Here is a 24,737-nt window from a genome sequence, read left to right on the forward strand (position 1 = left end):
GAACAGTGCTGGAGTTACCTTTGGATCTGTGTGTTTGGCATTCCCAGAGCAGGGCTCTGTATTCTCTGTGGAATTTTGGGATTGATGTCGATGTTAGGCACTGCACTGCTTAAGTCCATTTAAAAATGAAATTAATAAATCTGCCTTTAATGACTGATTTTTATTTTTCTCTGGTAGGACACTCCAGCTCTATGTGCTTCAGTTGTCACCTCCCTGGCATTTTGGATTTTCTTGCCTAGTGGAAGCAGCAGTGAGGCTCTAGTTGAAGTGAAAGGTAATAGAAGAGTGAAAAGAAAGATTTTATTTTAAAATCACCGCACAAGAGTTTGTGCTGGTTGATGTTATCCTTGTGATTGGTGCTTTTGATTTGATGTTTCTCATGAGAACTTCTGATGAGTCAGGCCTGCAGTTCCAGGAGGTACATAGTGCATTTAGTTTTTCAGAAATCACAAGCTTGATCTCACATAAAGCACTTTGGTGGGAGCGAGGAGCAGTTCTATTTCAACAGTGATAAACCAACTCTCCAGCCTGCCTTCACTCTTGACCAAGCACTACAAATGCCTGAGTTATTGCAGTGATGCTATCAAAGCTCTCTGGGAGGAAGCTGTGGCTGCAGAGCACTGTTTCTGTATTACTGATTTAGTGGTGATTTCAGGGAGGCTGCTGTAACTTCAGCTGAGGTGCCAGAAGAGTTTGTGGTTTCTTTTTGTGGCTGGCGCTGCTAATCCTTGAGCACTGCCAAAAGTGGACCTACACTTGCTCTGTGGAAATGATGCCAAATGAAATCACTGCTGTAAGTGATTTCACAGCCCAGGGCTCTCTTTATTTCTAAATTAATGGGATGGAGTGCTTGCTATATTTTTATTTATTTATTTTAACCTATATTTTCCCTCAGGAGCTCATCTCTGCACTTTCTCCAGGAGGTGGGCAGACAAAGAATGGTTATTTGGGTGCTGGGGAAGTTCCCTGTGTGCAAACCCAGAAGTGCCCCTGTGTCATCCAGAGAGATGTTTAACATCAGAATAAGGTGTGTGTGTGTCACACCCCCAAAGCTTTTCAACCACCAAATGGAAACAAACCCAGGAAAGAAGAGATTCATCACATCCCTGGATCTGCTGCTCCCTTCTGACACTCCTTACAGAGCTCCTCCATCCAAACCCTTCATTCCTCACAGGCCTCAAAAGCTTTGTTTTCAACCAGGATAAAAGGGGAGCTGCATGTCAGGAGATCTTTGCTGGTAACCAGATCACAGCAGAGATGCTCCCTGTGGCTCAGCTGTGCCCTCCAGGGCTGGGGAGGATTTATGTGAGCCTGGTAACCCTGCACCAGGAAGGCCACAGGGCTGCAGGTGTTCTCTCAGTTCTGCCTGGGGCTGCTGCCTTTTCCCCTCTGCAGTGACTGAGTGTTCCCCCTGGGGAAGAAAACTCTTCTGTCTCAGGTAGCTCTGAGTGTTCCCCCTGGGGAAGAAAACTCTTCTGTCTCAGGTAGCTCTGAGTGTTCCCCCTGGGGAAGAAAACTCTTCTGTCTCAGGTAGCTCTGAGTGTTCCCCCTGGGGAAGAAAACTCTTCTGTCTCAGGTAGCTCTGAGTGTTCCCCCTGGGGAAGAAAACTCTTCTGTCTCAGGTAGTTCTGAGTGTTCCCTCTGGGGAAGAAAACTCTTCTGTCTCAGGTAGCTCCTCCCATGACGTGAGTTGGACAGACCTGACTCACTTGGATATCTCAGCACTGCTGAGGAAACATTTCCCTTTCTAGGGAAAACACTTTTGTTGAGCTATTTATATCTTCAGAAGGTGAAACAAAAGCCATGCATGGGAGAGGAAACCACAGGGAGCAGCCCTGTCTAATCCTCTGGTTCAGCAAGGCTTAAGTGGTTTGTGTGAGTCCTTCACAGTGGTGAAGTTTAAGCCCTGGGGTGTGAATGTTTTCCTCCTCTGAGAGGTTTGCTGACCCCACCTGAAAAGGTCAGGCAGGTGTTGATTCAGCCTTGGGGATAACCAAGGCATAAAACAACCCCAGGCAGTGGGGTTTTTTTTCCAACCACTCTTCTTTTTCCAATAAAAATGGAGGATAGGAGGTTGGGGTTTTACCTTCTTCATGTCACCACTCTGTGACATCTCCACAGTTGTGTTTGAAATGGGCCCTGTTTGGGAATAATTCTTCTCCTGGCTCCAGCAGGGAGCTTGGTCTCTCAGTTCCTCTTGGGAAACTTGAGTGCTTCTCTAGGATCCCCCCTCAGATTTTTGGGGGGCTGGCAGTGTAACTCAGTTGATATCAAACCCACTTTTCCTGGAGAAGTTTGAGCAGAACAGGGCCAGTGCAAGATATATTGTAAAAAAGAATTAGTAAAAAGAGAATCCAGCAATATTTTTTTTATTTAATATTTTAATTAAGTTCCAGTTTCTATCCAAAGGTGGTAACAGGAAATGAGTAAAGCCATTCATCTACTAAATAGCAAATAGATCCTTCTCGGTATTAAAATATAAGAGTTTAAAACATGAATAAATAAATATATAAACTAATTGCTTAAATAGATTTATAAAAATAGATGTGTTGTATAAATTCATAAATAAAATTCCCTGGTAGAGAGAGAAGTACAAAATCGGCCTGCTGACAATCAACTTTCTTTTGAAAAACAACTGCAAGATAAAAATATAAATAACAATAAAATTACTGAAATTATGCTTTTTTATATATGTCAGGGCTGGTTAATTAAATTACCTTGACTCATGTTAGTCCATCCTTATTACATGCCGTTGCAAATAAGACAATATAAATAGTTTTACAATAAATACATTCAATAACACATTTATCCTTTAAATATTAAATTAAACTAGATTATATAGTTAGAAAAAATAGCAAGTATATTATCCATGGCATCAAACTGATCCCATAACCCCAGTAGGTCTCATTTACAGAGACCTCTATTCAAGTTATTTTTTCATCCTGGCATATCAGACTGCTGCGTCAGAGTACAGCTTTTCTGTGAGCTGCATGATGTCCTTGTATTTCTTCAGGACCCACCAGATGTAGGTTTTTTTGTCTGCCTGGCCCGTGGGGTGGCCCTGGGGCAGGTGCTGGCTGCTGCAGGTGAAGAAGGCGGTGCCCTGGCTCAGCGTGGTGCCCAGCTGGTTGAGGTTGGCCTGCACCAGCTCCTTGGAGCTCTCGGTGCAGAAGGTTTCTATGTCCCTTCCCAGGCTTTTCAGAGCCTGCTGGATGTGGTGCAAAGCACAGCAGTCTGCCTGGAAAGCTGGACATTTGGGGATTTCGTCTGCCATGTCTCTGGCCTTGGACCTGACTGTCGAGGGATCAGGGTAGAATGTTGCAGAGATACATTTGTTCTGTGGGGAAGGAAGAGAAGAGAGAAATTGTTAAATTGTTGATCCTTTGGTTTCCCTTTCTCATTTGTGTACCCGTTTGTGGGGTGTTTGGTTGTGTTTCAATCTTGTATTAACCTCTCCATCCCTCTGATCGAGCAGGCATTGCACAGAGTTTGCAGATCCCCATTCCTTGCTTGCCTTGGGTCTCAGCTTTTCTAAACCTTGGGTTCTATTCTTTGCTGTAGGGGCAAAATTTACCTGTTCCAGAGATCTGGTTTGGCCTGTGTGTGTTTCCATTGGTTTTGGCAGAGATGGTTTTGATTTCAAAAATGAATTCAGAGGAAATGTCAGTGTTGATTTTTATCAGCGTATTCTTGGGAACACAGTCCCAGGAACTGAACTTCATCTGAGGCATTAGCACCTGGGTTCAGTGAACGTTTTTCCTTTCTAAGGGAAGGATGGGTGCGCAGGATTTTTGGCAGAAGTGCTCAAGCACTGGGGTCAGACTGAAAAGCAAAGCAATTCCCACCCCATTTCCAGTGATCTGACTAAATTGCTGCAAGAAGATGCCCAGTGGAACTCAGGAGACTGAGAAGGAACACTGGGAATCAGGAAGATCCCAGCGGGCAATGACCTCAGGCAAAGTCACCCAAGCTCTCTGCAGCTGCCCTTGCTCCAACTGCCCTGAAATAACACAATGAACACTTTCCTTCTTGCATGGAATACAGAGAAGAGCTACTTTAGGTTTTAACCCAAATACTTCTTTTCTGGTGGTCTTTCTAATGTTTTCTAATAATTCAAGAGATTTCTCCAGACATAGGCACAGCACATGGAAAATGGTGCACTTACATAAAAATCAAACAAGCTGTGTGCTTTCTGTTGTATTACTGATGCATAGGTTGGTATCTCTGTAGTGAAGTGATTCTGCCTCTCTCCTGTAGTCACTCTGCTTTCTGATGTCTGTGTCGGTGCCATGGAGCCCAAAGGAACCAGTAAACAGAAGAGGAAGATTGCAAACCTGTTGATCTCTGCATTCAGATGAAGAGAGGAAACCAAAAAGAAAGAGAGAATACAGTGATTAGTCTCAATCTTCCGCATAGCTTTTTGCAAATCTTAATAGTTTTGTGCAAGGTGATACATTTTTAAAGCATATAGGCACGAAGTGGCTGAGCCTGAGATGAGCATCAGCCAGGACAACCTTAGAGCCTGCAGCAAGGGTCAGTCACACCCACCTGCTCTGCATTCCATGGTGGGATGGGACAGCAGTGGCTTGGCTGGGAGCTGGCCTTGGAGCTGGTTCTGGGGCTTCTGCCTGCCTGGAGCGCTGTGGATGGGGCCAGCCAGGCTGCATTTAAGTGCTGTGGAGCCCTGCGTCAGTGGCTCCCCCACAGTATTTTTTTTTTTTTTTTTGCCAGTGATAATTTGGGTTTTTTTCTTTTTTGAAAGATTATATCGAAAGTTGATTCAGATGTGTCTTCACTGATTGTGATCTACGTGCACAGTTTCAGACTGACATAGAGGGTGTCCTGTGTCATCTCTTTGAGCTTTCCTTGGCCATCCCATCTAAATCCTTGGGCTCTCTAAAGTGAGGGATTTAGAACAAAAACTCTTGTTTTATTTATAAAGGTGGTTGGAAGCATGTTATTGCTGCCCAAAGCCATTGCTTGTCCTGCAGAGTCAGTGTAAGAGTGGGCCAATGAAAAATATTGTGTGCAAGGTAGGTCAGGCCTCCAGTTCCATGTTTAAATCCTTTTGCTGGATACCTGTAAGACCCTGTTCCCAAGGGATGCTCAGGATCCCCCCCCCTTCCTATCCCTATTGCCCATCTCTCCAGCTTCCCTGAGGCTGTTTTCTACTTCTGGTAACCACATGTAGGAAATTCTTATACACACCAAAACAGAATAGGTGCTAAGTAATGGCAAGGAAGAGATGAGCTGCCATGGCCTATGGAAAGGACAGTACTGGCAGACACCTCTTTATTTGAGGGTTTCATTATTATTTGGTGTGAAAACTGAGACAGAGTGAAAGAGAGATGTTTCTTTGTGTGTGGTGTTCTTTAGGAACGTCCCTACAAAGGCAGTGGTGGGTACAGACGGCTCCTTTCAGGCAGAGGGGTGATCTTGGAAGGTTTCTTTGGAAGCACCAAACCTGCAGTTGGTCAGTGGCCCACAGGAAGGTCTGTGGAAGGTGCAGGAGCTCGTACATAAAAGATGCCACTGGGCACTGCCAGCCCCCTTCCAGCTCTCCCAGATGGGCACAGCCAGGGAGTACTGGGATCTGGTCTTCCCCCAAGAGCAGGATTATCTTTTTGTGCAGCACTGAAGGCAATGGGGCCAAGTGATTTTAAATAGTGATGCAAATAAACGAAGCAGAATTTTTACAGCTTCGCTTTTCCACGAAACACAATTCAACCACTGGTAATTTTCTTTCAAAGACTTTCAGAAGATTTAACTTCATTTTCTCCTAAGGACAGCACTTTACCTGGTTATTCCACTCCAGGACATGCCATTATCTCATAGCCTGTGCATGCTGTGCACCTCCTTTCCGGTCTCTACGGGGCTGTGATAAGCTGCTGAGCTGATAAGGGAGCAGGTCAGCATCCGTCCTGTAAAACCCAACCTGAGAAGTTCAGCTTTCCACCACGTAACCATCAGACATCACAGAGCAACTGCAATTCATTTGGTGAAGTTCTGCTGACACACGCTGCTCTGTCAGCTCTCTAAAATGGAATTTGTGGCCATTGCCGCAACACCTATCGCTGGAAAAAGGAAATCAATCTCTGCCTATGGAGACCTGATGCTGACCTGAGACACAGTCTGTGCCTTTTGTTCCTTGAGCTCACCTACTTTTTCCAAGTGTAGGAGCTGGTATTTTCAGCCATGAGCTTGTTTTGTGGCCTTACATGGTTGTGTGGCAGTGCCCTCCACGTAAAGGGGAGAGCTGGGCTTTTGGAGCTGGCTGAGTTCTTCTGCTTCTTCCCTGAAGCCTGAGTGACACTCAGGACACAGATAAGGGAAATGGCAAATTCCATGCCACAGGTCCCCAGCCAGGCACGAATGCTGATGCTGCACCCTGCAAGTGCAGCATGAGGCCGCCTGGCCTTTCCCTGGTGGGGAGCAGCCCCCAGAACCCAGTGGGAACCAGAAAAACAGGGATTTATTCCCAGCCGGGCGAGCTTGGTTCTTTTCCAGACCTGCTCCACCTCTGCTTGGAGAGTTTGGTTCCATGGCAGCATCTCCTAGCAACAGGGACTCAGAGCCAGGGGGTTCCCTGCGGGCTGGGGCTGCATGGCAGCACCCAGCAGTGTCTCGGCTGTTTTTCAGGAGTACCTGCAGCACCTGGGGCTGCAGGACTTCCCCTGTGGCCTCGGCAACTGGGTAGGGGTCAGGGGGCTACAGCTGTGGGATGTGGCAGGGGGCTGCCATTGCCTCTCCTCTCTCCCTGTTCTCCACAGAACAAATCCCGCTGCAATGCCCGCAGGAGCTCCTGGGCACAGCCAGCGGGGCTGGAGGAGGCCGTGCCACCAGGAGAGGACACCCCTGAGGTGCTGCTGGAGCTGCTGAGAGACCAGCACAGCCCCTGGGCACTGCCCCCCGACTGCAGCCCCCAGGCCCAGCGCCTGAGGGAGGTGATTGTGCTGGCCCCCGAGCTCCTCCATGGCTCCAGTGTCTCCCAGCTTGTCAAGTCCCTGCGGATACTGGACAAGGGGGTAAGTGCAGCTGCTGGTGCCCACAAAGCTGTGTCTTCCTGCTGGCAGGGAAAACATGCTGGGAAAAGGACACCTTCCATCCCATGGTGCTGCAGCCAGAGTAGAGCTTCTCCCCACAGCCTCCCCAGGACGTTGTGCTAACCTGTGTCACACAGATTGAGATGTGTCCATGTCACCCTGGCCACAAGGTGCCTCAAGGACAAGTTGGCCAAACCCAGCTCTTTGCAGGTGGAGGAGGTGGATGAGGGTCTGCTGCAGTTCCAGCAGCTGGAGGAGCTCATCCTCAGTGCCAACCACATCAGCAGGGTAACCTCAGCCCACCTGCCCCGGACTCTGAAGGTGAGCGAGCAGGATGGGGCAGGAATTCCCATGTGGGAACACAGGGAAAGACAAACAGCTCAAGGAGGTGCCAGGAACAGCTAATTTCCAAGGTGTTTGTTGTTCCTTCTGTCCTGGGCAGGTGCTGGAGCTCTGCTACAATGATGTGGATGATCTGCAGGACCTGTGTGCTCAGCCACCCCCAGAGCTCCAGCACTTGGGGCTGGGCTACAACCAGCTGTGTGGCCCTTCCCAGGAAAAGCACCTCACTGTGGATTTCTGGTAATGCCACAGGCTGAATGTGAGCTCCTGAAAAGGAAATGAGCAGATATGAACAGCTGACCTCAAGCCATGGAGGTGGCCTTTTTTGGGAAAATACAGAAGGGAAAATTTTGGGAAAATTCAGAAGGGTTGTGTCTTTGCTCTGTCTACTCCCTGTGCAGAGTAGTCTGTCTCTGCTGTCTTCTGTCTCATGCCCAGAGGTTGTTTTGGTCCTTAGCAAGGTGTGGAATGGGGAGATTGCCAGGGGATGGGAAGATTGGAATGGGGAGATTGCCCTGACACCCTGCCCATCCCAGTTCCATTTTCCTGGACAGTTCACTTTTTCTGTGTCCTTCCCAAAACCACTGCTGGAAGTCTGTAAGCATCTGAAGCAGAGACTGCCTCACCAAATGGTGCAGGGTGTCATCAATGGATGCTAAAGAAATGTTTTTGTGTTGTGGGGCAGACTGGCAATGGCTCAAGAATTGGAATTGGCCTCCAGATTGGATTCCTCAGTTCAACCCAGTTTGTGCTGGGGAAATACGAATTTTGTTTCTGTTTTTGCTCCAGGGCTGTAGCTTTCTATCCTCAAATAGGTGCTGGCTGCCTTACATCCTTCTCTGGGTTCTCTCCTTAGGCCAAACCTTGTCTCCCTTGACCTGAGCTTTAACAGCCTCACAGACCTGCTGGGGCTGGTGTCCCAGCTGTCCACCCTGCAGAATCTCCGCATCCTGCTGCTCCAGGGGAACCCACTGTCCCTCATCCCTGCCTACAGAGGCTTCCTTGTGGACAGCCTGCCCAAGCTGTCCATCCTCGATGACATCTACATATGGCCTGAAGAGAGGCAGCAGTTCCACAGGCTGGCAGAGCGGCCAGGTGAGCCCTGCCTTTGAGGCTGACCCTGTGATTCAGGAGTGGGGTTTGCATTGTGGTTGTGTCATTACAAGTGAGGCCGTGTCTGACTTGGGCCCAAGAACAACCAATCCCAGTCCCAGCACTGCCTCAGTGTCCTGGCCTGCCTCAGCTTTTCAGATCATGCATTTCCCTCCTGAGCTGTGGCAGGAGGAACATCAGTACTGGGGGAGGTTCTCACATGGGGCTGCACTGTCAGCGCACAGCGGTGCCACCTCTGGGGCACATCCCTGACTGGGATGAGAGCAGGAGCCTGGGGACACACGGAGTGGGAAACCTCTTTTGATGGCCCCTACTCAATGAGTTTGTGCTGGATGTGCCTTTTGGAGATTGAAACGTCGAAGGAGCAGAGCAGCCAAGGCAGGAGGTGTTTGCATGGCTTTTAGTGACGCCACGTGGCAGTGGTTTGTCACAGCATTGGCACAGGCTGGCACCGAGGGATGCCAGCAGGTGGGACGTGGGACCTGGAGGTTTCTGCTTTTCTGTTCCTTCCTCTCTCTGGAAGTGCTGCAGCTTCAAGGCAGGATTCTCTTCCTTTCAGAGCTGATCACGAGTGAAGCACAACTGGTTGTGACCATTGGGGAGATGAAGGGACTCCCTTATCCCGAAGATTTTCAGCTGGAGCCTGACTGCGAGGGTCCAGTGTTTGCCTACAGCTACTGGGTGACCTACCAGTTTGCAGAGGGAGAGGAGCTCAAGGATGGGGGCAGCCCTGAGGTTGGTGCTTGATTGTGCTCCTGGAAACAAGCAGCATGGCAGGTCACAGCAGGGGGAGCTGCATCTCCAGGCTATGGGGTGATGAGCCTGGTGAGGGGAGCAGCAGTGCTGGGGACAGAATTCCCATGTGGCTGCATCCAGCAGGACAAGCCCACATTCCATATCCCTGTTGGGGAGCCCAGAGCTCTGCTTGTGGAAGAGAACTCACAGCCCCCCTCCTGCTGGCTGTGGCAGACCCTTTCCCTGGCACTGAAGTCCCTTCTTCCCATAAGGGTGGGCTGGGGAATAGGATTTTGGAGGCAAATCCTTCTCTGTTCCAGGGCACAGAAATCCACCAGAGTCCCACAGTGGCCACCCTGGATGTGGACAGCTCTGCTCAGGACACAGGAGAAACACAGAGCCATCAGGAGCCTGCAGCCACAGAGGAGCCTGAGGCCCACTCTGGTAATGAGGAATTACAGATCTTTTGTTCCAGGTCTCAGGGCAGGTTTATGACTCTTTGTGGGGCGTGGTGGCACCAGGATGTCCCTTGCAGTGCCAGCTGGGCTGTTCCTGGGACTGATGGACAATGATCTGGCACCAGCCATGTCCTGGAGGTCCTTCTGTCCTGGGGAAAGAGAGATATCTGAACTTTTTTGTGTCCCTACACAGCAAAGGTTTTTGCCACCCCTGCACAGCCCTGGGCGGACACCATCGACTGGAGCTACAGGAAGCAACACATTGCCAAGGACTTGGTTGGGCTGAAGTCCTACCTGGAGGCTGGAACCATTGTCTCAGTCATGGAGGAGAAGGTGAGGGTGGGGCTGAGCTGGATGAAGGGGGAAGAGCTGCTGGGAGGCCCGGCCAGTGTCACCACATTCCCTCTGGGAGGCAGGCTGGGATGGCAGTGACCCTGGGCCAGCTCCTCTCTCCGGGCAGGTGGTCTCCTGGCCGGTGGATCCAGATGAAAACTCTGCCACAAAGGAAGGACAGGAGCTGAAGAAGAACAGTGCAAAGGTAGGCTGCCAGGAGAGAGCAATGATCAAATTCTATCTGAGCTGCAAAAACAGTGATGGGACAACAAGGACCCTTCTCCTGGGTCAGTCTGGTGTGTCAGAGAGTCAGACCTCTCCCAAAGTCCCACTTTCTGTGGGGGGAAGGCAGCAGCTGTTGGCACACACCTTGGCCAGGATGCAGTGGTGGGCAAGGGGCTGGGTTGGGGTTGCTTCTCTCTGATAAAGGGACCCCAACCTTCTGCTGAGGCCTGTCCCCGTGTCCAAGGACAAGCAGAAAAAGAAGAAGAAGAAGAAGTCATGTGAATACCGCAGTGACCCTCCCATTCGGAGCACCCTGGCCACCATGAGGGTGACCTTGGAGACCCTGCTGACCAATGAGAACCTGGTGGCAACTGTGTGTGACTTTGGGATCCTGATCCCTGAGAAACCACCAGAACCACCAGTTGTGGACGAGAAGGTAAGGAGCATGTCCCAGGGCAGGGCTGCAGGCTGGGGTTCAACAAATGCCTTCTGTGGCCTGGACATCCATCCATCCATCCATCCATCCATCCATCCATCCATCCATCCATCCATCCATCCATCCATCCATCCATCCAATCTACTCCTCTCCCCAAAATGGGGCTGAAATAGCCCTGCCTGACCACCATCCATCGCTGCTGGTGTGGTTATTTAAGGCTGATATTAGTGAGCAGTTCTGCTACTTTTTCTGGGCCTAGGAAAATAGATGAGTTTATTTTTCCATTCCAGAATGTGTAAGCAGCCACTGGTGCTTCCTCTGGTGCTCTCTCTCAGTGTGGCAGCACATGCCAGCTGTACCAACTTTCTGTTTCCTGGATTCTCTTCTCTGAGCAGCCACTCTGCTGTGCCCCTGCTCCCCCTCACCTCTGCCCCTGAAATCCCAGTGACAGCACCCAGATGATGACAGCTGGCACAGGACTGAATGAGGGCAGCGAGTTTTAACACAGCCTTACTGTGGAAACATCTCTCTCCACAGGAGACAAAAAAAGGCAAAGACAAGAGCAAAAAACCCAAAGGAGACCAGAAAAACGCGGCTTCCAAAGGTGACAGAGGCTGGAGGTGGCGGGACAGAGGGCGGGGTGTGTGAAAGAGCAAACAGGAGCAGCTCTGGAGCAGGGGCTTACTCACATCCTGAGCCTGGGGCTGTGAATGCAGACATTGACTGCGGGGCTCTCAGAATAGACACGGCCCGGACTCTTTACCAGTCGGTGTCTGCACAAGCACCCGGGGTGGGCTGCCAGCTGCCCTGGGAGACTCACACCTACAGCACCCTGTGCCAGGGGACATGGGCAAAGCAGAGTTTTGGGCGAGAAAAGCGCTGCCCGCTGTGTGGCTGCCAAATGTGGGCGGGCAGCTGGGCGAGCGCTGCCTGGGGTGCATAATGAGCTCCTCATTCACTGCCAGCTCGCATCTCCAAGCACTTTGCAGAGAGGATTGTTGTTCTCTCTGGTTTGGAGATGCCCAGAGAGCCCCAGGTGCCCCAGCCAGCCCATGCAGGGCTGGGAACAGATCCCAGTCTGCTGTCACCCACCAAGAGACCGCCCTGACCCCAGTGCAAGGCTCAGGGCTGCTCAGCCAGCAGCCTTGCTTAATCTGCCAGGGGCAAACCTCACCCTGCCTCTTGCAGATCATTTTTCCATCAGTCTTGGTTCTCACTGCAAAAACAGCAGTGCCAGCACATCAGAGGGGTAATGCAAGAGCGGGAGGAAGTGGGACAGGAAAGGGGAGGCCAAGCAACGCTGAAAAGCTGCTCATGGGTCAGCGAGGGCATGGAGAGGGCCAGGCCTCCCAGCACTGCTCAGAGCTACCAAAGGAGCTTTGTTTTCCTGTTCTGGCATCAGATTTGAGAGTACAACTAACCCACAGAGCTCCAGGCTGCTTTCCTGTGCCCTGTCACCCACAGCAAGGTCCCCATCTTTGGGGTGGCTCTCAGAGCTCTGCAGTCCTGGGCTGCATTCACTGAAGCCAGGGGCCTCCCTTAACGACCTGAAAAGAAGAAAACTCATTGAACTGCTGTCCCCCACAAGAAGATGTGTATTTGCAATGTACACTCAGCCTGACAGGAGCTGCTGTCAAACAGCTCAGCTTCAGCAGTGATTGTTCCTTCCTTCCTTCCTTCCCTCCCTGGTGTGTGGTCAGTGTGTGCAGGAGAAGCTCCCTTCAGCTTGAACAAAGGTAAAAGTGCTGTTGTGTGCACAGAAGTGCTGCTGCTGCAGGAAACCTACAGCAATTAGAGATTTGTGCTTAATTTGGTGTCCCCGTGTGCCTGTGCAGGTGGGGGCTGGTTTGGCTGCACTGTGAGGCCACGGAGTGCATAATTCAAAGTGTGAGTGCAAAATTCACAGTGCCTGAAGATAAGCTGTCCCATGGCTGTGACTCACCAGAGCAGCCCAGCTGTGGCTTTTTGGGGGGCTGCTGAGCCCTGCTGAGCTCAGTGTCTGCACATCCTGCCTGCCTCCGTGAATCACCAGCTGCTCAGGGCTGTTTGACACTTGCACATCACCTGGGGACCCCCTTGGAGCTGTGACAGTGGCCATGCCCCGGGGCACAGGGGATGACTCCCAGCCGTGTGTCCAGGCACTCTCACAGCCGGGAGCTGAGGCTGATTTGCATCCCTCAGTTCAGCAAATGCACACAAATAATAAGTCCTCTCAGAGGAATTGGGATCACTTCCAGACGGCTCAAAGAGGAAAGGCTTTGTCACAAGTGAACCATTTGCCCAGACACTGAAGGATGTCTTCAGAAGTAGTCTCACGTAGGTCTCATTTTACCTCGCACTTGATTTTCCAGGATCCTTGAAATGATTTATTTCTGCAGCTTTCTTTTGCCCTAGGGCACTTTCACAACAAGCAGCAAGGCTGCACCCAGGTCAACTGCCAGCCTGAAGATGTTTTTTGGGCTTATCATCTAAAATCATATTCAGTTTCCCCTGAAGCCCAGTCACCACTGACACCCTTGCACGCTGCTGCTTTTAGGATCATTTACTCTCTCAAGACAGTGACAAATATACTTCTTACCACAGGAAAAGGAAAAAACAAAGACACTGCTGAACTGGAGGAGGATCAAGAGCCCCAGCCAGTGCCACTGACAGTTCAATTCCAGATGCAGCTCCTTCGATGGTCCTCGGCAGCCAGCACCAAGAGGCAGGGGAGCGTGGCCATGTCAGAGGGGAGGACTCCGTAATGTGTCCATAGCAGGAGCATGAGTGGAAATAAACCACAGGGAACGCTGTGCAGAGCCTGGTTTAGCTGAGCCTCCACAGCTGGGAGCTGCCCCGGGGCTCCTGGCGGTCTGTGGCTGGTGCTGAGCTTCTGCTGGAGCCGGAGCGGGCAGGGGAGGTTGGGTGGGTGTGCGGGGTGTCGGGTGGGTGTCCGTGCCCGGGACACGCTGCCCCGGGGCCGGTGCCAGCCCTCGCATCCTCCGAGCGAGGCGGGGCTCGGCAGGGGCGGGGAGGGGCGGGAGCAGCTCCCGTGAATCAGGGAGGGAACGGAGCGGCAGCTCCGGTGAATCACGGAGGAGGCTCCGCAGGGCAGAGCGGGGGTTTTGCCGTGCGGGGTCACCGTGGAGCGGCGGCTCCAGCCCGGTCTGCGCGCCCCGGCGGGACCGGGGGCTCCCGACCATCCTCACCGGCAGCACCGGGGGAAGCACCGAGTACGTCCCCGTCCCAGGTAAGGTGGGAGGGAACGGCTCGTGTTCATCTGCCCGCCTGGGGCCGGTCCCCCGCCGGATGCTGCCATGTATCCCAGGATTAAAAGCCTGGTGCTTTACACCTTCTCAATCATGCTGCTGGCCTGCGTGTTTTACATGAAGAAGGAGGCGAAGTTGGCAGCATCATCAGCAGAGCAGAAAGTGGATGTGGTGGATCACAGAGTGCAGCCTTCGGTTCTGGACAGCGCTGAGCACAGCAAGTGTTTGCCGAACTTGACCTTTGCCAATTCTTCTCTCGCCCTCCCGGAGCCTCACCGAGTCTTCCTAACCTACAAGCACTGCAGGAACTTCTCGGTGCTGCTGAGGCCTTCCAGGTGTAGCAAAGAGATGTTCCTGCTGCTGGCCATCAAGTCTTCCCCCATCAACGTGGACCGGCGCGTGGCCATCAGGAACACGTGGGGGAAGGAGGTGTCCATCGGGGGCAGGCGCATCAGGCTGGTGTTCCTCCTGGGGCGCTCCGAGGCCAAAATCCACCTGCAGCCCCTGCACCAGCTGCTGGCTTACGAGAGCCAGGAGTTTGATGACATCCTGCAGTGGGATTTTGTTGACGACTTCTTCAACCTGACCCTCAAGGAGCTGCATTTCCTCCGCTGGTTCACGGAGGATTGCCAGCACGCCAGGTTCGTGCTGAAGGGCGACGATGACGTGTTTGTCAACACTTACAACATCGTGGAGTTCCTCCAGGAGCTGGACCCTGAACAGGATCTCTTTGTTGGGGACGTGATCGCCAACGCCCGGCCCATCAGGAACACCAAGGTCAAATATTTCATTCCAGAGGCCATGTATGGGGCCACCTTCTATCCTCTCTATGCAGGAGGAGGGGGATATGTGATGTCCAGAGAGACAGTGCGTCGCCTCCAGAGCACCGCAGAGGACACGGAGCTCTTCCCCATAGATGATGTGTTTGTGGGGATGTGTCTGGCAAAGATGTCAGTGACCCCAAAGAACCACGCTGGCTTTAAGACGTTTGGGATCCAGAGACCTTTCAATTCTTTTGATCCGTGCTGGTACAAAGAGCTGATGGTTGTGCACAGACTGAACCCAACGGAGATGTGGATCATGTGGACACTGGTGAAGGATGACAGCATTAGGTGTGCGGTGTCAGTGACACACAGCTACAGCAGGGGCTGGAAAAGGAGCTACTGATGAGCCTGGGGATTGTGGCTGCTGACAGGGTACTAAACTAAAAATCAGGTTGTGGTAGAAACGTGTTCGTTACTAACAGACTGCACTGGAGCTGTGGTTTGGTTTGCAGTGAGTCTTTTTCTGTTGGGGGTTACTTGAAGCAGTTGAATTGTCACAGGGTGGGGGTGTGGTCAGTGGCTTCCCAGCCAGACTTTGCCAGGTGAAGTCACAAGTGCCACCTGCACTGCTGGCCAAAGTCAATCTCATGACTAAGGAATGACAGAGCATTTGAAATTTACTTGAAGGCATGGAAGAAAGGCCAGTACATCCTGCTGAGTCTGCTATCCCAGCTCCTACCAGGCAGCAGGAGAAAGGGAGTGGAGTGGGGAAGGAAAAGCTTCAAAAATACATGGCCTTAACACAGCAGTGATGATAATCTGGGGCACTGGGCTCAGCCTCCAGCCCTTTGGCTTTTGCAGAAACTCACAAAGGTTTACATGCACTGGAAACTTTAGCACAAACACTTTCTGATCTGGTTTGAGAGGAGCCACGTGTTTTGAATAAGCATGGTGGTTGGAAGAGTGGCTGTAGCTTCCCATGTTGTGTGGGAGGTGTTTGGTTTGTTGTTGTTGTAATGTTGTATATAAATAAAATACTTTTCAAAAGTATTTACATGGGAATATTCTTAGGTCTTCTGAAAGCTAAGAGCCCTAAAAGCCAGGGAAGGCTGAGATCTGCTGCTGGGTATTTGCATTAAAGAGGAAAATGTTAGTGGAATGGATACTTGCCACTTCTTTTTCTGTGAGCTGTTCTCTACCCTGTTCAGACAAGATGCACTGACACAAAAGTGATAAATCTGAATGTGCTGGAGTTGTTAATTTGAGAAAATATCAAATATAGGACTAAGTTTTGGGGTTTTTTGTGAAGCTTATCAGTATCTTGCTGCTAGAGCAGGAGCTGAGGATGAGCAGGAAGCAGCCTGGAAGCCTTAGGGGAAAAACCAAGCAAATGAGCAAAGAGGAAGTGTGTGATTAGAGCAAGCAGAGCCCTTTATGCTGTGCTGTTGTAATTGCTGTCTGTAGTGCCAGCTGCCCAGCATCCATCCCCCACCAGATGGGAGCTGGAGCTTTCAGAAGAGCCCAGCAAGCTGCCAGGAGGCTCCTGCTTGTCCTACAGACAGGGACACCCTGGGAGCAGAGCTGTGGCAGCTCTCTCCTGGTAGGATGTGCTCCCTTGGCCCTCTGGAACACCTGGGGTAGCTCTGGCTGAGCCCCAGGGCTGACCCAGGCTCTTGGGGCAAAGGTGCCACCTCACAGGAGCTGTTTCTGTGCCAGGTGTCAGTAGAGGTTTGTCTCAAAGAACTGGTGGGGGTCCATCCTCAGGGTGGTCCTGTGCAAGCTGTTACTGTGTTTTCTGGCTGCAGCTCCAACAGGGCTTCTTTAACTGTAGCTGAGGAAGTGCCTGTGTGTAGTTTCAGGTGTGTGAACAAGGCTGAGTGCCAGCAGCAAGCCCAGGTTCTGGGCACAATTCTCTGGGCCCTGCTGCTGGTCCTGGGGAGGAGACTGCACAGGGCAGGCACCGTGGTGCCCTTTGAGCTGCTGTGCCAGCACTTCTGTGATCCACTCGATGATTCCCAGTGCAAACTCAGGAGCACAGAGCATGATGTCATGTCTGTTGTGGGCTTAGGTGTGTGGGCTAACCCCCAGCTGGCAGCTCTCACTTCCTGACAAAGGTGAGGGACTCCTTTCTGCCCTGCTTTGGGGTGATTTGTGCCTCTCACCCCCACTTTGACTTGGCTGCCCTGCCTGCTTGGTTCCAGTCACGTTGGGCTGGACGTGTGTGGGATGAGCTCTCGGGCAGGAAGAGCAGTACGTGCAGTGAAACAAGAAGTGGGGTCACAGCAGGGCTGGGAGCAGGCTCTGAAAGGGGAAGAGGGGCTTTAGAGGGGCTTTCCTGGCTCAGCAGGCTCCTGGCAGTGCCATGCAAACATCTGAGTAAGTTCCTGTGGCATCCTGAAAGGTACACAACTTGTTTGTGCACTCGGGTCAGGGCTTGGCAGATGTTCTTCAACTGCACAAGGCACCAAAGTAGAGCAGTTGTGGTTAGAGGTTGACCTGAGACTGCATCTGGCTCCTGAGGGCTCAGCTGTGCCACCACCCAAGTAATCCTCTCACCACAGGAGTTTTTTCCCTAATGCTCCAGCCCAGAGCAGACACAGGCAGCTCCCTCTGAGCTGGATTCCAGACTGTGCATCCTCCTTGGATACAGCAGCACCAGTGAGGAGCAAGGAAAAGTGGTTTGTTAATTTTCTTTTTACTACTTACTCTATAAATGAACAGTGCTGTGCACCTGAGATTGCATTTGTTCCAAAGGCAGCCAAAATGAGACACCTCTTATGCTGCAGGTAAGAAAATTCAGGCACAACTCAATTTAGTAACACCAACCTTGACACAGATGCATCAGATGCTAATCTGTGGTGAAAAATCTTTGATTAATGTGTGTTTTCTTACACAACCTGGCAGATGGGGATCCAATCCCCAGTGATAAAGTTCAAGTGGATGCTGTTCTACAAAGCAAATTTCACACCAGCTGTCAGGTTAGGAAATGAACAGTAAAGGACACCCATGGTTTTGAAACCTACAGTGAAACATTAAGCTTGCAAAAGAAATAATTAAGATTATGTCCTGAAACTTGCATTGGGAAGCATTCAAATATGTAAAACTCTTTTTGCTCAGTGCTTTGTAGAACAGTACACAGCAGCTGCCAAAACAATTCTGTTTATAACTACAATATATTGAAAATCAAACCTCCCCCTTGCTTCCTGGGGAACCTCCCCCAGAGGTGATTCTGGGTGAAATAATTTGCTGTGCTGAACAAAACTGCACCAAGAGCCTGGGTGACTCCATGGGAAGTTCTCAGCTCTAGAGCAAATATTTCCCCTGAGTGCAGTTCAGTGTAATTTGGTGCAGCTGCCACTCAGACGTTAAAAACTTTTAAATTCAAATAGAAAGCAAGGCCTAATTTCCTCCCCAAATGGACACACCCACAACAGGATGCTTTTGCACAGTTTAATAGAGGCATCTCCTCACAGACATCATTTACCTCACAGGTTAAAAACAAGGGTTTTTAAATACACTTCTCTGGCTGATCCCACAAACACACCAAGGGAGCAGCAGGACCCTCCAAGCAGAGACACAATTATCACCAGGCCATCCCTGATAACAGTCTTCACATTTGCATAGATAAACATTTAAATAAATGAATCCAAAAGTATTACAAACAAGGTAAGTTACAAACAAAACTGAAGCCTTCCAAATACCTGATTTGCAAAGCAATCCTTTTTGGGGGGGAAAAAATGGAATCACAGGCTTATTTCAGCAGTTTTACACTATCCCACACTTCAGAGCTTGGGACTGTTCCATGTGTGACTGACCCTGAGAGCTCAGTTCTGTTCAGTCCTCCCGAAGGTAAGGGTCATCATCTGAGTTCCCTAAAACACCCTGTGGCAATGAGGAGTCCTCTCCTCGGGCTTTGATGAGCTCATCTGTCTGAGCTTCAGCTAATTTGGTCTCTGCTTTCTGGGACAGCAGCCTCACCTCCTGCACCTGGGACTTCAGCACCTGGATGTGGCTGCGGGCTGTCACCGAGGCCTGGTCTGCACCTGCAGGGAAGGATTGGCACCCTGGGTCACAGGAGCACAACCTGGGCAAGCCTTCAGCTGAGGAGATGGATGGGATCATCATCTGCTTTGCTGTGTGGTGAGGGCTCTTGGGCTGTATTAATGCTCAGTATTGTTCATTTACCTCAAGCCTGAGGTGTCAGTGCTCCCTTGAGTTCTCCCGTCCCAGTGGGATACAGCTGGGGTTGGACAGGAGGGATCACCTTGTGCCAGTGGGTTTGAGAGCTCAGCCCAGTCCCTGTGTGCCAGAACCTTTCAGTCCTCATCCCATCCTGGCACCTACAGCAGTGGGAATACCTGTGGCACTGCTGAATTCCCACCATCCTCCTCCCATGCTCCCACAGATTTCTGGGTCTTCTCCAGGCACTTACAGAATGAGGGTGTCTCTGTATATTCACTGCTTTTCCTCCCTTCTCCACTCCAGTAACTCTGCCCATTTACCACAAACCAGTCCATAACTCCGTCTCAGAGCTCTCAGGGAGGAAAAATCCAAATCTCTCCAGGGAGAAAAACCCAAAATTAGTATAGTTTCCTTTTTTAATATAACTAAATCCAGCTGTAAAGTCCTCCTGTATTAATAGGCAGCCTTGGTTCTGTGGCTCCCAGGACCGTGTTTGAGCCTTGCATTTAAAAATAACTGAACTCTTCCCTCAGACATTTTTGGCCATGGTTAGTCCTGACCTAAACCACATGTGAAATTTCCAGGCCTAGCTCTCAGAACACACCTACAGATTTGCAGACAAAACCAGAATGTACGTGCTTAGCACCTCTAAAAAGCAAGAACCAGCTGTCAGCTGTGGTGTTAACTGAGTGTACTCTGTGTGTCTGAACTGGGCTGAGAGAGGGAGAAGGGGCAGAGGGAGAAGGGGCAGAGAGACAAGGGGCAGAGGGACAAGGGGCAGAGGGAGAAGGGGCAGAGGGAGAAGGGGCAGAGGGAGAAGGGGCAGAGGGAGAAGGGGCAGAGGGAGAAGGGGCAGAGGGAGAAGGGGCAGAGGGACAAGGGGCAGAGAGACAAGGGGCAGAGGGAGAAGGGGCAGAGGGAGAAGGGGCAGAGGGACAAGGGGCAGAGGCTCAGACCTGACTGATACGCAGCCTCTGCCGCCATCTCCGACAGCCGCAGCGCCGTCATCCAGCTGGACTCCAGCCTGAGGTACTCCTGCTGCTTGGTGGTCATCTAGGAGCAGGACAAAGAATCAACAGGGTGTAACACACCTGAGAGCTCTCCTGAGCTGTGAGAGCAGGGCTGCAGAGGCAGATGGTGAGGGAGGTTGGTTTGCTCACATCCACTCTGGCTCCTATGACCACCTGCCAGACCGCATCCACCTCGTCCGAGTTCATTTTCCCAAGGAGATTTGAGTATTGCTTGTAGAGAGACACCAGGGTATAAATTGCCTGTCAAGGAATCATTTTGCACAGTTACCATGACAGCCTGCACAGCTCTGGTGTTGTCTCAGTGTTAATTAGAAAAATTACTCTCCATACACTTGATGTACTGACAAGGATGTAAACTGGAATGCAAATACTTTACTCAAACCAGCACTTTATTTGCAAAATTAAAACTGTGTCTTCTTGTTGCAGACTTCAGTATGGCTCATGCCATTCTTCTGATGGAACTCAGTTCATGGCCTTAGAAAGACTGAGAAGGGCAATAAAATGCCCAAGAAGAGAGAGCTCAGTACACAGGTAATATAAATAATTGTTATGAGTTTCTTCAGCCCCAGTTCTGAGTTCCAGGGTCATTTTTAAGTAAAAAAAGGGACTTCTTAAAAGAGCATGGAATGACAGGACAAGAGAAATGGATTCCTGCTGACAAAGGGCAGGGTTGGATGGGATGTTAGGGAAAAATTCTTGGCTGTAAGGGTGGGGAGGCCCTGGCACAGGGTGTCCAGAGAAGCTGTGGCTGCTCCAGCCCTGGAATGTCCAAGGCCAGGCTGGACAGGGCTTGGAGCACCCTGGGACAGTGAAAGGTGTCCCTGCCCATGGGACTGCATGAGCTTTAAGGTCCTTCCAACCCCAAACCATTCTGGGGCTGTCTAATTTTAACCCAAGAGCAACAGTTTAACAAAGCTAAAAGTAACTTCCACATTTGGTGTAGAACAGTGACCCCACAGCTCCCGAGGGACCTGACATCTTCAACCCCCCCACTTCTTGGGTTAAATTAATTTTGCAAAAGCCCATTTTGAGGGTGGTTTAAGGGATGCAGCCAGTGGCAGAGCAGCAGGAGTGGGGGTGCCAGGAGTGAGCTCACCTTGGTGTACTCGGTGAGCGCCTCGATCAGTGCGTACGTGGTCTGGGAGAGCAGCGTGGCCGTGCTGTCTGTCACCAGGGACACGGCTCTTCTGATCAGGGCATCGTTGCTGAGGGACCCCGAGCTCTGCTGCTGCAACACAAGACACCCGTGTCACCCTGTGTGACCTCGTGTCACCCTGTGTCACCTCGCCGTCACCCTCCCCACGGACACCGCTCAAACACAACGGCGAGGAAAAGCTGCGAGAGCCAAGCTCTCCTTGAGGATGCAACCCTGGGGGAGAACCAGGACAGGCAGGTGGGTTTGGGGGTCAAACTGCTGCAAGGAGGGGGTGCTGGGGGTACCTCCACGATGGGGACAGCGCACAGGGCCACCCCCAGCCCCACGGCCCGGTGCCACTGCCCGCTCCTGCCCGCGAGGCCTCGCTGCCCGACGCTGGCCAGGACGGGGAGGCTGCGCCTGGAAAAGCAAGAGGCAAAGTTTAACAGCAGGAACATCCCGGTGTGGGGTGGGAAATACAGGCAGAGTTTAGCAGCAAAAACATGCCAGTGTGGGGTGGGAAATAAAGGCAAAGATCAGCAGCAGGAACATCCCGGTGTGGGGTGGGAAATACAGGCAGAGTTTAACAGCAGGAACATCCCGGTGTGGGGTGGGAAATACAGGCAAAGTTTAGCAGCAAAAACATGCCAGTGTGGGGTGGGAAACAGGCAAAGATCAGCAGCAGGAACATCCCAGTGTGGGGTGGGAAATACAGGCAAAGATCAGCAGCAGGAACATCCCAGTGTGGGGTGGGAAACAGGGATCAGCGAGGAGAAGAACACCCAGATGCTGTTCAAGGGGAGCTTGTCTGTGCCAGGTTTCTGTGATGCAGCTGTGTGACAACGGATGAGTAAGTTTGTTTCAAATTTCGTATTGTTGTTTAATCATAAGTGCAACAACAGGCAAGCACAGTAACTAGTGCAATATTAATACTTCTAGAGAGAAAATTTATGTTAGCTGGTATGGGCACACTGCTGTTAGTCAATAATACTGGAAAACCGGTTAAAAAACATGCTTAAAAGTGGCGTGCGGTACATGCAGGTGAGAAATGTGACAGGTTTGTTACAATCCAGAGACACTTGGGTCTCTGTGACCAGCTTTATTACAACCCAAGCTGTGCAAATGCCCTGGGGTCAGGCTCTATCACGGAAATACTCGAGCGCAAAAACAGAAGCACAAAGCAATGAGAGGTTTTTTTGTTGTTCTACAGCAATTTAATGAAAACAACCGGTGCATTTTCCTTCCTTTGTGCCGCGTACTCTTTATCCCAGCGCCGGCGGGTGGGGAGCGCGGTGCGGGCGGTCCCCCCGAGCCTCTCCCCCCGCCCGCCGCGGTACCTGAGCACGGAGCAGCAGCCACGCAGCCACCGCCCGCCCGCCGCCATCTTGGCCCGCCCGCCGGCGCGCGGGAAGTGACGTCACCCGCGCGCCTGCAGGGGCGGGGTTGGGGCGGGGCCGAGCGCGGCGCGTGCGCAGAGCGCGGGCGCGTGCCGAGGGCGCGCGGGGCCGTGAGGGCAGCGGCGGGAGCGTGAGGGGAGCGAGCGGGAAATGTCCCCGGGTGTCCCCAGAGGTGTCCCCGCGGCCCCTCCAGGGCCCTGTGGAGCACCCCCGACACCTCCTCTGTGTTTCGCCGGTATGCCCAACATCAGAAATAGGCTCAGAAATAGACAACTATTTGCCCATCTGCTGGGAATGAGGAGGAGATTATGAAACAAGGTCTTGTCTAATTGTTACCAAATGTAGAATGTGTAAAAATTCTCTTTAGAACGGGCTGTTCTTTGGTGTTTGGTTTTGTAGCTTTCAAGCCGGATAAGAATATTTAATCTGTGAGATAGAGCAGCCAACAAGCTTTGAGTGATGTCCAGGTGTTAGAAAACCAAATTACTTGGTGGTGGAATGGCCTTGGTAAGGTTTAGGGCTTGGTGTGTTTTAGTGACATTAGATTTGGGAAAGGTGAACAAAGCTTGGGAAGAAGGCTTTGGACAAAAGGAATGTGGAACTTATGGGCCATGAGGACATTGAGCAGAATGCTCCAGATAAAGAAGAAATTTAAGAACCCAACTTTGTATTGAAATCAGCTCCATTGGGTGAAAGGGAATTCCAGCAGGGACAGATTGTGACCACCAACTCAGAGACACCAGCGCTCCTCACGGCCCTGGTTTAATTCATCTTTATTGTTCTAAAGTACATTATGTTGCTTTGATTTTGGGTAGTTCCATGCTAGTGATAATCTCCACCTTCTCTGCCAAAGGTTTCGTGTGCAATTCCACACAAAATGGCCTTTATCAATTAAATCTATTATTTTTAGTTATAGCAGGAATTCCTGTTCTCTCTCCTGTTTTCAGAGACTCAGTCAGTGCAGGTTACTTTACTGAGGCAGTGCTGTAGCACACATATTCAATCTAACTCTGCTTTAAACATTTGTTCTAAAGCCTGGCCCACCTGAGAGCGCCAGTTACCAACTCTGTCCCTCAGAAAACTGTAGGGAGAGGGGAACGTTGTGCTGATCTGAAATGTCTTTTTCCAGAACTTCTAAAACAAATTACAAGTAATTTCTGTGTGTCTGCCTTCACACCCTTAATGAGGCAGAGCAGGACAAGGCAGGACTTGTTTGTTGAGATGTTGGAGTGGTGTTGCATCCCTGCCATCCCCTGTGCTGCGCTCGGCAGGGTGGGAATCTCAGGAGAAAACTGCTGGGAGGCTTTTGAATAGTTCAGAGTCCAAGAGACACAAAGAATCTGCGAGCCACGAGGATCTGTAAAGTGCATGCACGGGGATGCCTTTTCTCTCTTAACCTTTATTGTTTTTACACAGGAAAATGAGAGTGCGGCGAGGCAGCGGGAGCACAGAGCTCCTGCAGGTTCGGCGCAGGGGGAAGGCGCCTCCATCCCGCGTGCGGAGCTGTGCCGTGGGTGCCTCTGGAAAGGCTGTGGGAGCAGGAGCAGGGGCAGAGCCCTCACTTGAGCACCAGGAAATAGGTGGTCCAGCCGGCCAGCAGCAGCGCCCCCAGCAGCACCGTGTAGCTGAACAGCACAAAGGCCAGCAGCTCCCGCAGCACCTTGAGGAAGTGGATGGCGAAGGAGTCCGGCATGGCTCTCCCAGGTCCCTGGGGCTGGCTGCTCCCTGCTCCTGCCGCGCCTGGAGCAGACACACAAGGTGAGTCTCACAGCAGGGACACCACCCTGCCACGGGGAGAAATCCTGTGAGCACCTGGAAGGTTGTTAGTGACTGTTGTGGGCCTCTTCAAAACCCTGCTGAGGTGTTAAAAGAGTTTGGGATCTGATCAGAGCGTGCAGATCAGGACTGGTAAGGAAGCAGGTGGAAATGCAGAGCCTGGCAGTGCCATGGGGGTGAGGCTTTGAGGCTGGGGGTGTTGCAGAGCCCAGCTGGCTCCTGGGATCTCTCCCCTGGGGCTGTGCCTCCAGGAAGGGCAGGAGCAGAGCGGCCGCTGATGGTGCATTACCAACAGCCTGTTCTGATCAAAGTGGTCAATCCCTCCAAGGAAGCCACCATTAATATTTAATTCTATAATTGCATCTAATGGAGGTACTGGCACAAACTGAGCCTTTTGTTTAGGAATGACGAAAACTGAGGCTTAAATACAAGTTTGCACAGGCAAATATTTCTGTCTTGCGTTAAAAATAACGTTAATGGGAGACATGGGGTAAGATGCCTTAGAATTCCTCTCCCAGC

The 24,737-nt window shown here is 51.3% G+C and overlaps 4 protein-coding genes across 5 annotated transcripts; 2 read left to right on the plus strand and 2 right to left on the minus strand.

Annotated features, from left to right (window-relative positions):
• The first annotated feature begins 6,603 nt into the window (after positions 1 to 6,603).
• Positions 6,604 to 13,568, plus strand: LRRC43 (leucine rich repeat containing 43). The gene is made up of 12 exons (XM_058037079.1): positions 6,604 to 6,693; positions 6,771 to 7,025; positions 7,254 to 7,364; positions 7,486 to 7,625; positions 8,242 to 8,480; positions 9,058 to 9,233; positions 9,554 to 9,677; positions 9,885 to 10,024; positions 10,152 to 10,229; positions 10,494 to 10,685; positions 11,223 to 11,289; positions 13,269 to 13,568. The coding sequence occupies exons 1-12, from the start codon at positions 6,604 to 6,606 to the stop codon at positions 13,427 to 13,429; spliced, it is 1,773 nt and encodes a 590-aa protein (XP_057893062.1). The 3' UTR covers positions 13,430 to 13,568.
• A 186-nt stretch (positions 13,569 to 13,754) lies between these two features.
• Positions 13,755 to 15,760, plus strand: B3GNT4 (UDP-GlcNAc:betaGal beta-1,3-N-acetylglucosaminyltransferase 4). Its single transcript, XM_058037036.1, has one exon. The coding sequence runs from the start codon at positions 13,982 to 13,984 to the stop codon at positions 15,098 to 15,100; it is 1,119 nt and encodes a 372-aa protein (XP_057893019.1). The 5' UTR covers positions 13,755 to 13,981; the 3' UTR covers positions 15,101 to 15,760.
• Positions 15,761 to 18,133: 2,373 nt separating this feature from the next.
• DIABLO (diablo IAP-binding mitochondrial protein) lies at positions 18,134 to 22,439 on the minus strand. Of its 2 annotated transcripts, none has more exons than XM_058036988.1 (6): positions 22,383 to 22,439; positions 21,351 to 21,465; positions 21,007 to 21,135; positions 20,040 to 20,150; positions 19,836 to 19,932; positions 18,134 to 18,740 (listed from the first exon to the last, which is right to left on the minus strand). In XM_058036988.1, exons 1-6 carry the CDS (start codon positions 22,427 to 22,429, stop codon positions 18,532 to 18,534), a joined length of 708 nt encoding a protein of 235 aa, XP_057892971.1. In that variant the 5' UTR covers positions 22,430 to 22,439; the 3' UTR covers positions 18,134 to 18,531. The 2 variants fall into 2 exon arrangements, with proteins under 2 accessions (XP_057892971.1, XP_057892970.1); XM_058036987.1 differs by having other exon boundaries at positions 21,007 to 21,138.
• Positions 22,440 to 24,000: 1,561 nt separating this feature from the next.
• Positions 24,001 to 24,135, minus strand: LOC131091109 (uncharacterized). The gene has a single exon (XM_058036990.1). The coding sequence runs from the start codon at positions 24,133 to 24,135 to the stop codon at positions 24,001 to 24,003; it is 135 nt and encodes a 44-aa protein (XP_057892973.1).
• Between the last annotated feature and the right edge of the window lie 602 nt (positions 24,136 to 24,737).

This window comes from Melospiza georgiana, chromosome 18 (assembly GCF_028018845.1).
Source record: "Melospiza georgiana isolate bMelGeo1 chromosome 18, bMelGeo1.pri, whole genome shotgun sequence".
NCBI lineage: Eukaryota > Metazoa > Chordata > Aves > Passeriformes > Passerellidae > Melospiza > Melospiza georgiana.

Bases quoted from the DNA above. Each gene is read 5' to 3' on its own strand.
- LRRC43 (XM_058037079.1), top strand. From the start codon at position 6,604: ATGGCAGCACCCAGCAGTGTCTCGGCTGTTTTTCAGGAGTACCTGCAG. The intron at 8,481-9,057 runs GTGAGCCCTGCC...TCTTCCTTTCAG, and splicing joins CAGGCTGGCAGAGCGGCCAG to AGCTGATCACGAGTGAAGCA. The intron at 10,686-11,222 runs GTAAGGAGCATG...CTCTCTCCACAG, and splicing joins CACCAGTTGTGGACGAGAAG to GAGACAAAAAAAGGCAAAGA.
- B3GNT4 (XM_058037036.1), top strand. From the start codon at position 13,982: ATGTATCCCAGGATTAAAAGCCTGGTGCTTTACACCTTCTCAATCATG.
- DIABLO (XM_058036987.1), bottom strand. From the start codon at position 22,429: ATGGCGGCGGGCGGGCGGTGGCTGCGTGGCTGCTGCTCCGTGCTCAG. The intron at 21,466-22,382 runs GTACCGCGGCGG...TTGCTTTTCCAG, and splicing joins GGCTGCTGCTCCGTGCTCAG to GCGCAGCCTCCCCGTCCTGG. The intron at 20,151-21,006 runs GTGAGCTCACTC...ATTCCTTGACAG, and splicing joins CGCTCACCGAGTACACCAAG to GCAATTTATACCCTGGTGTC.
- LOC131091109 (XM_058036990.1), bottom strand. From the start codon at position 24,135: ATGCCGGACTCCTTCGCCATCCACTTCCTCAAGGTGCTGCGGGAGCTG.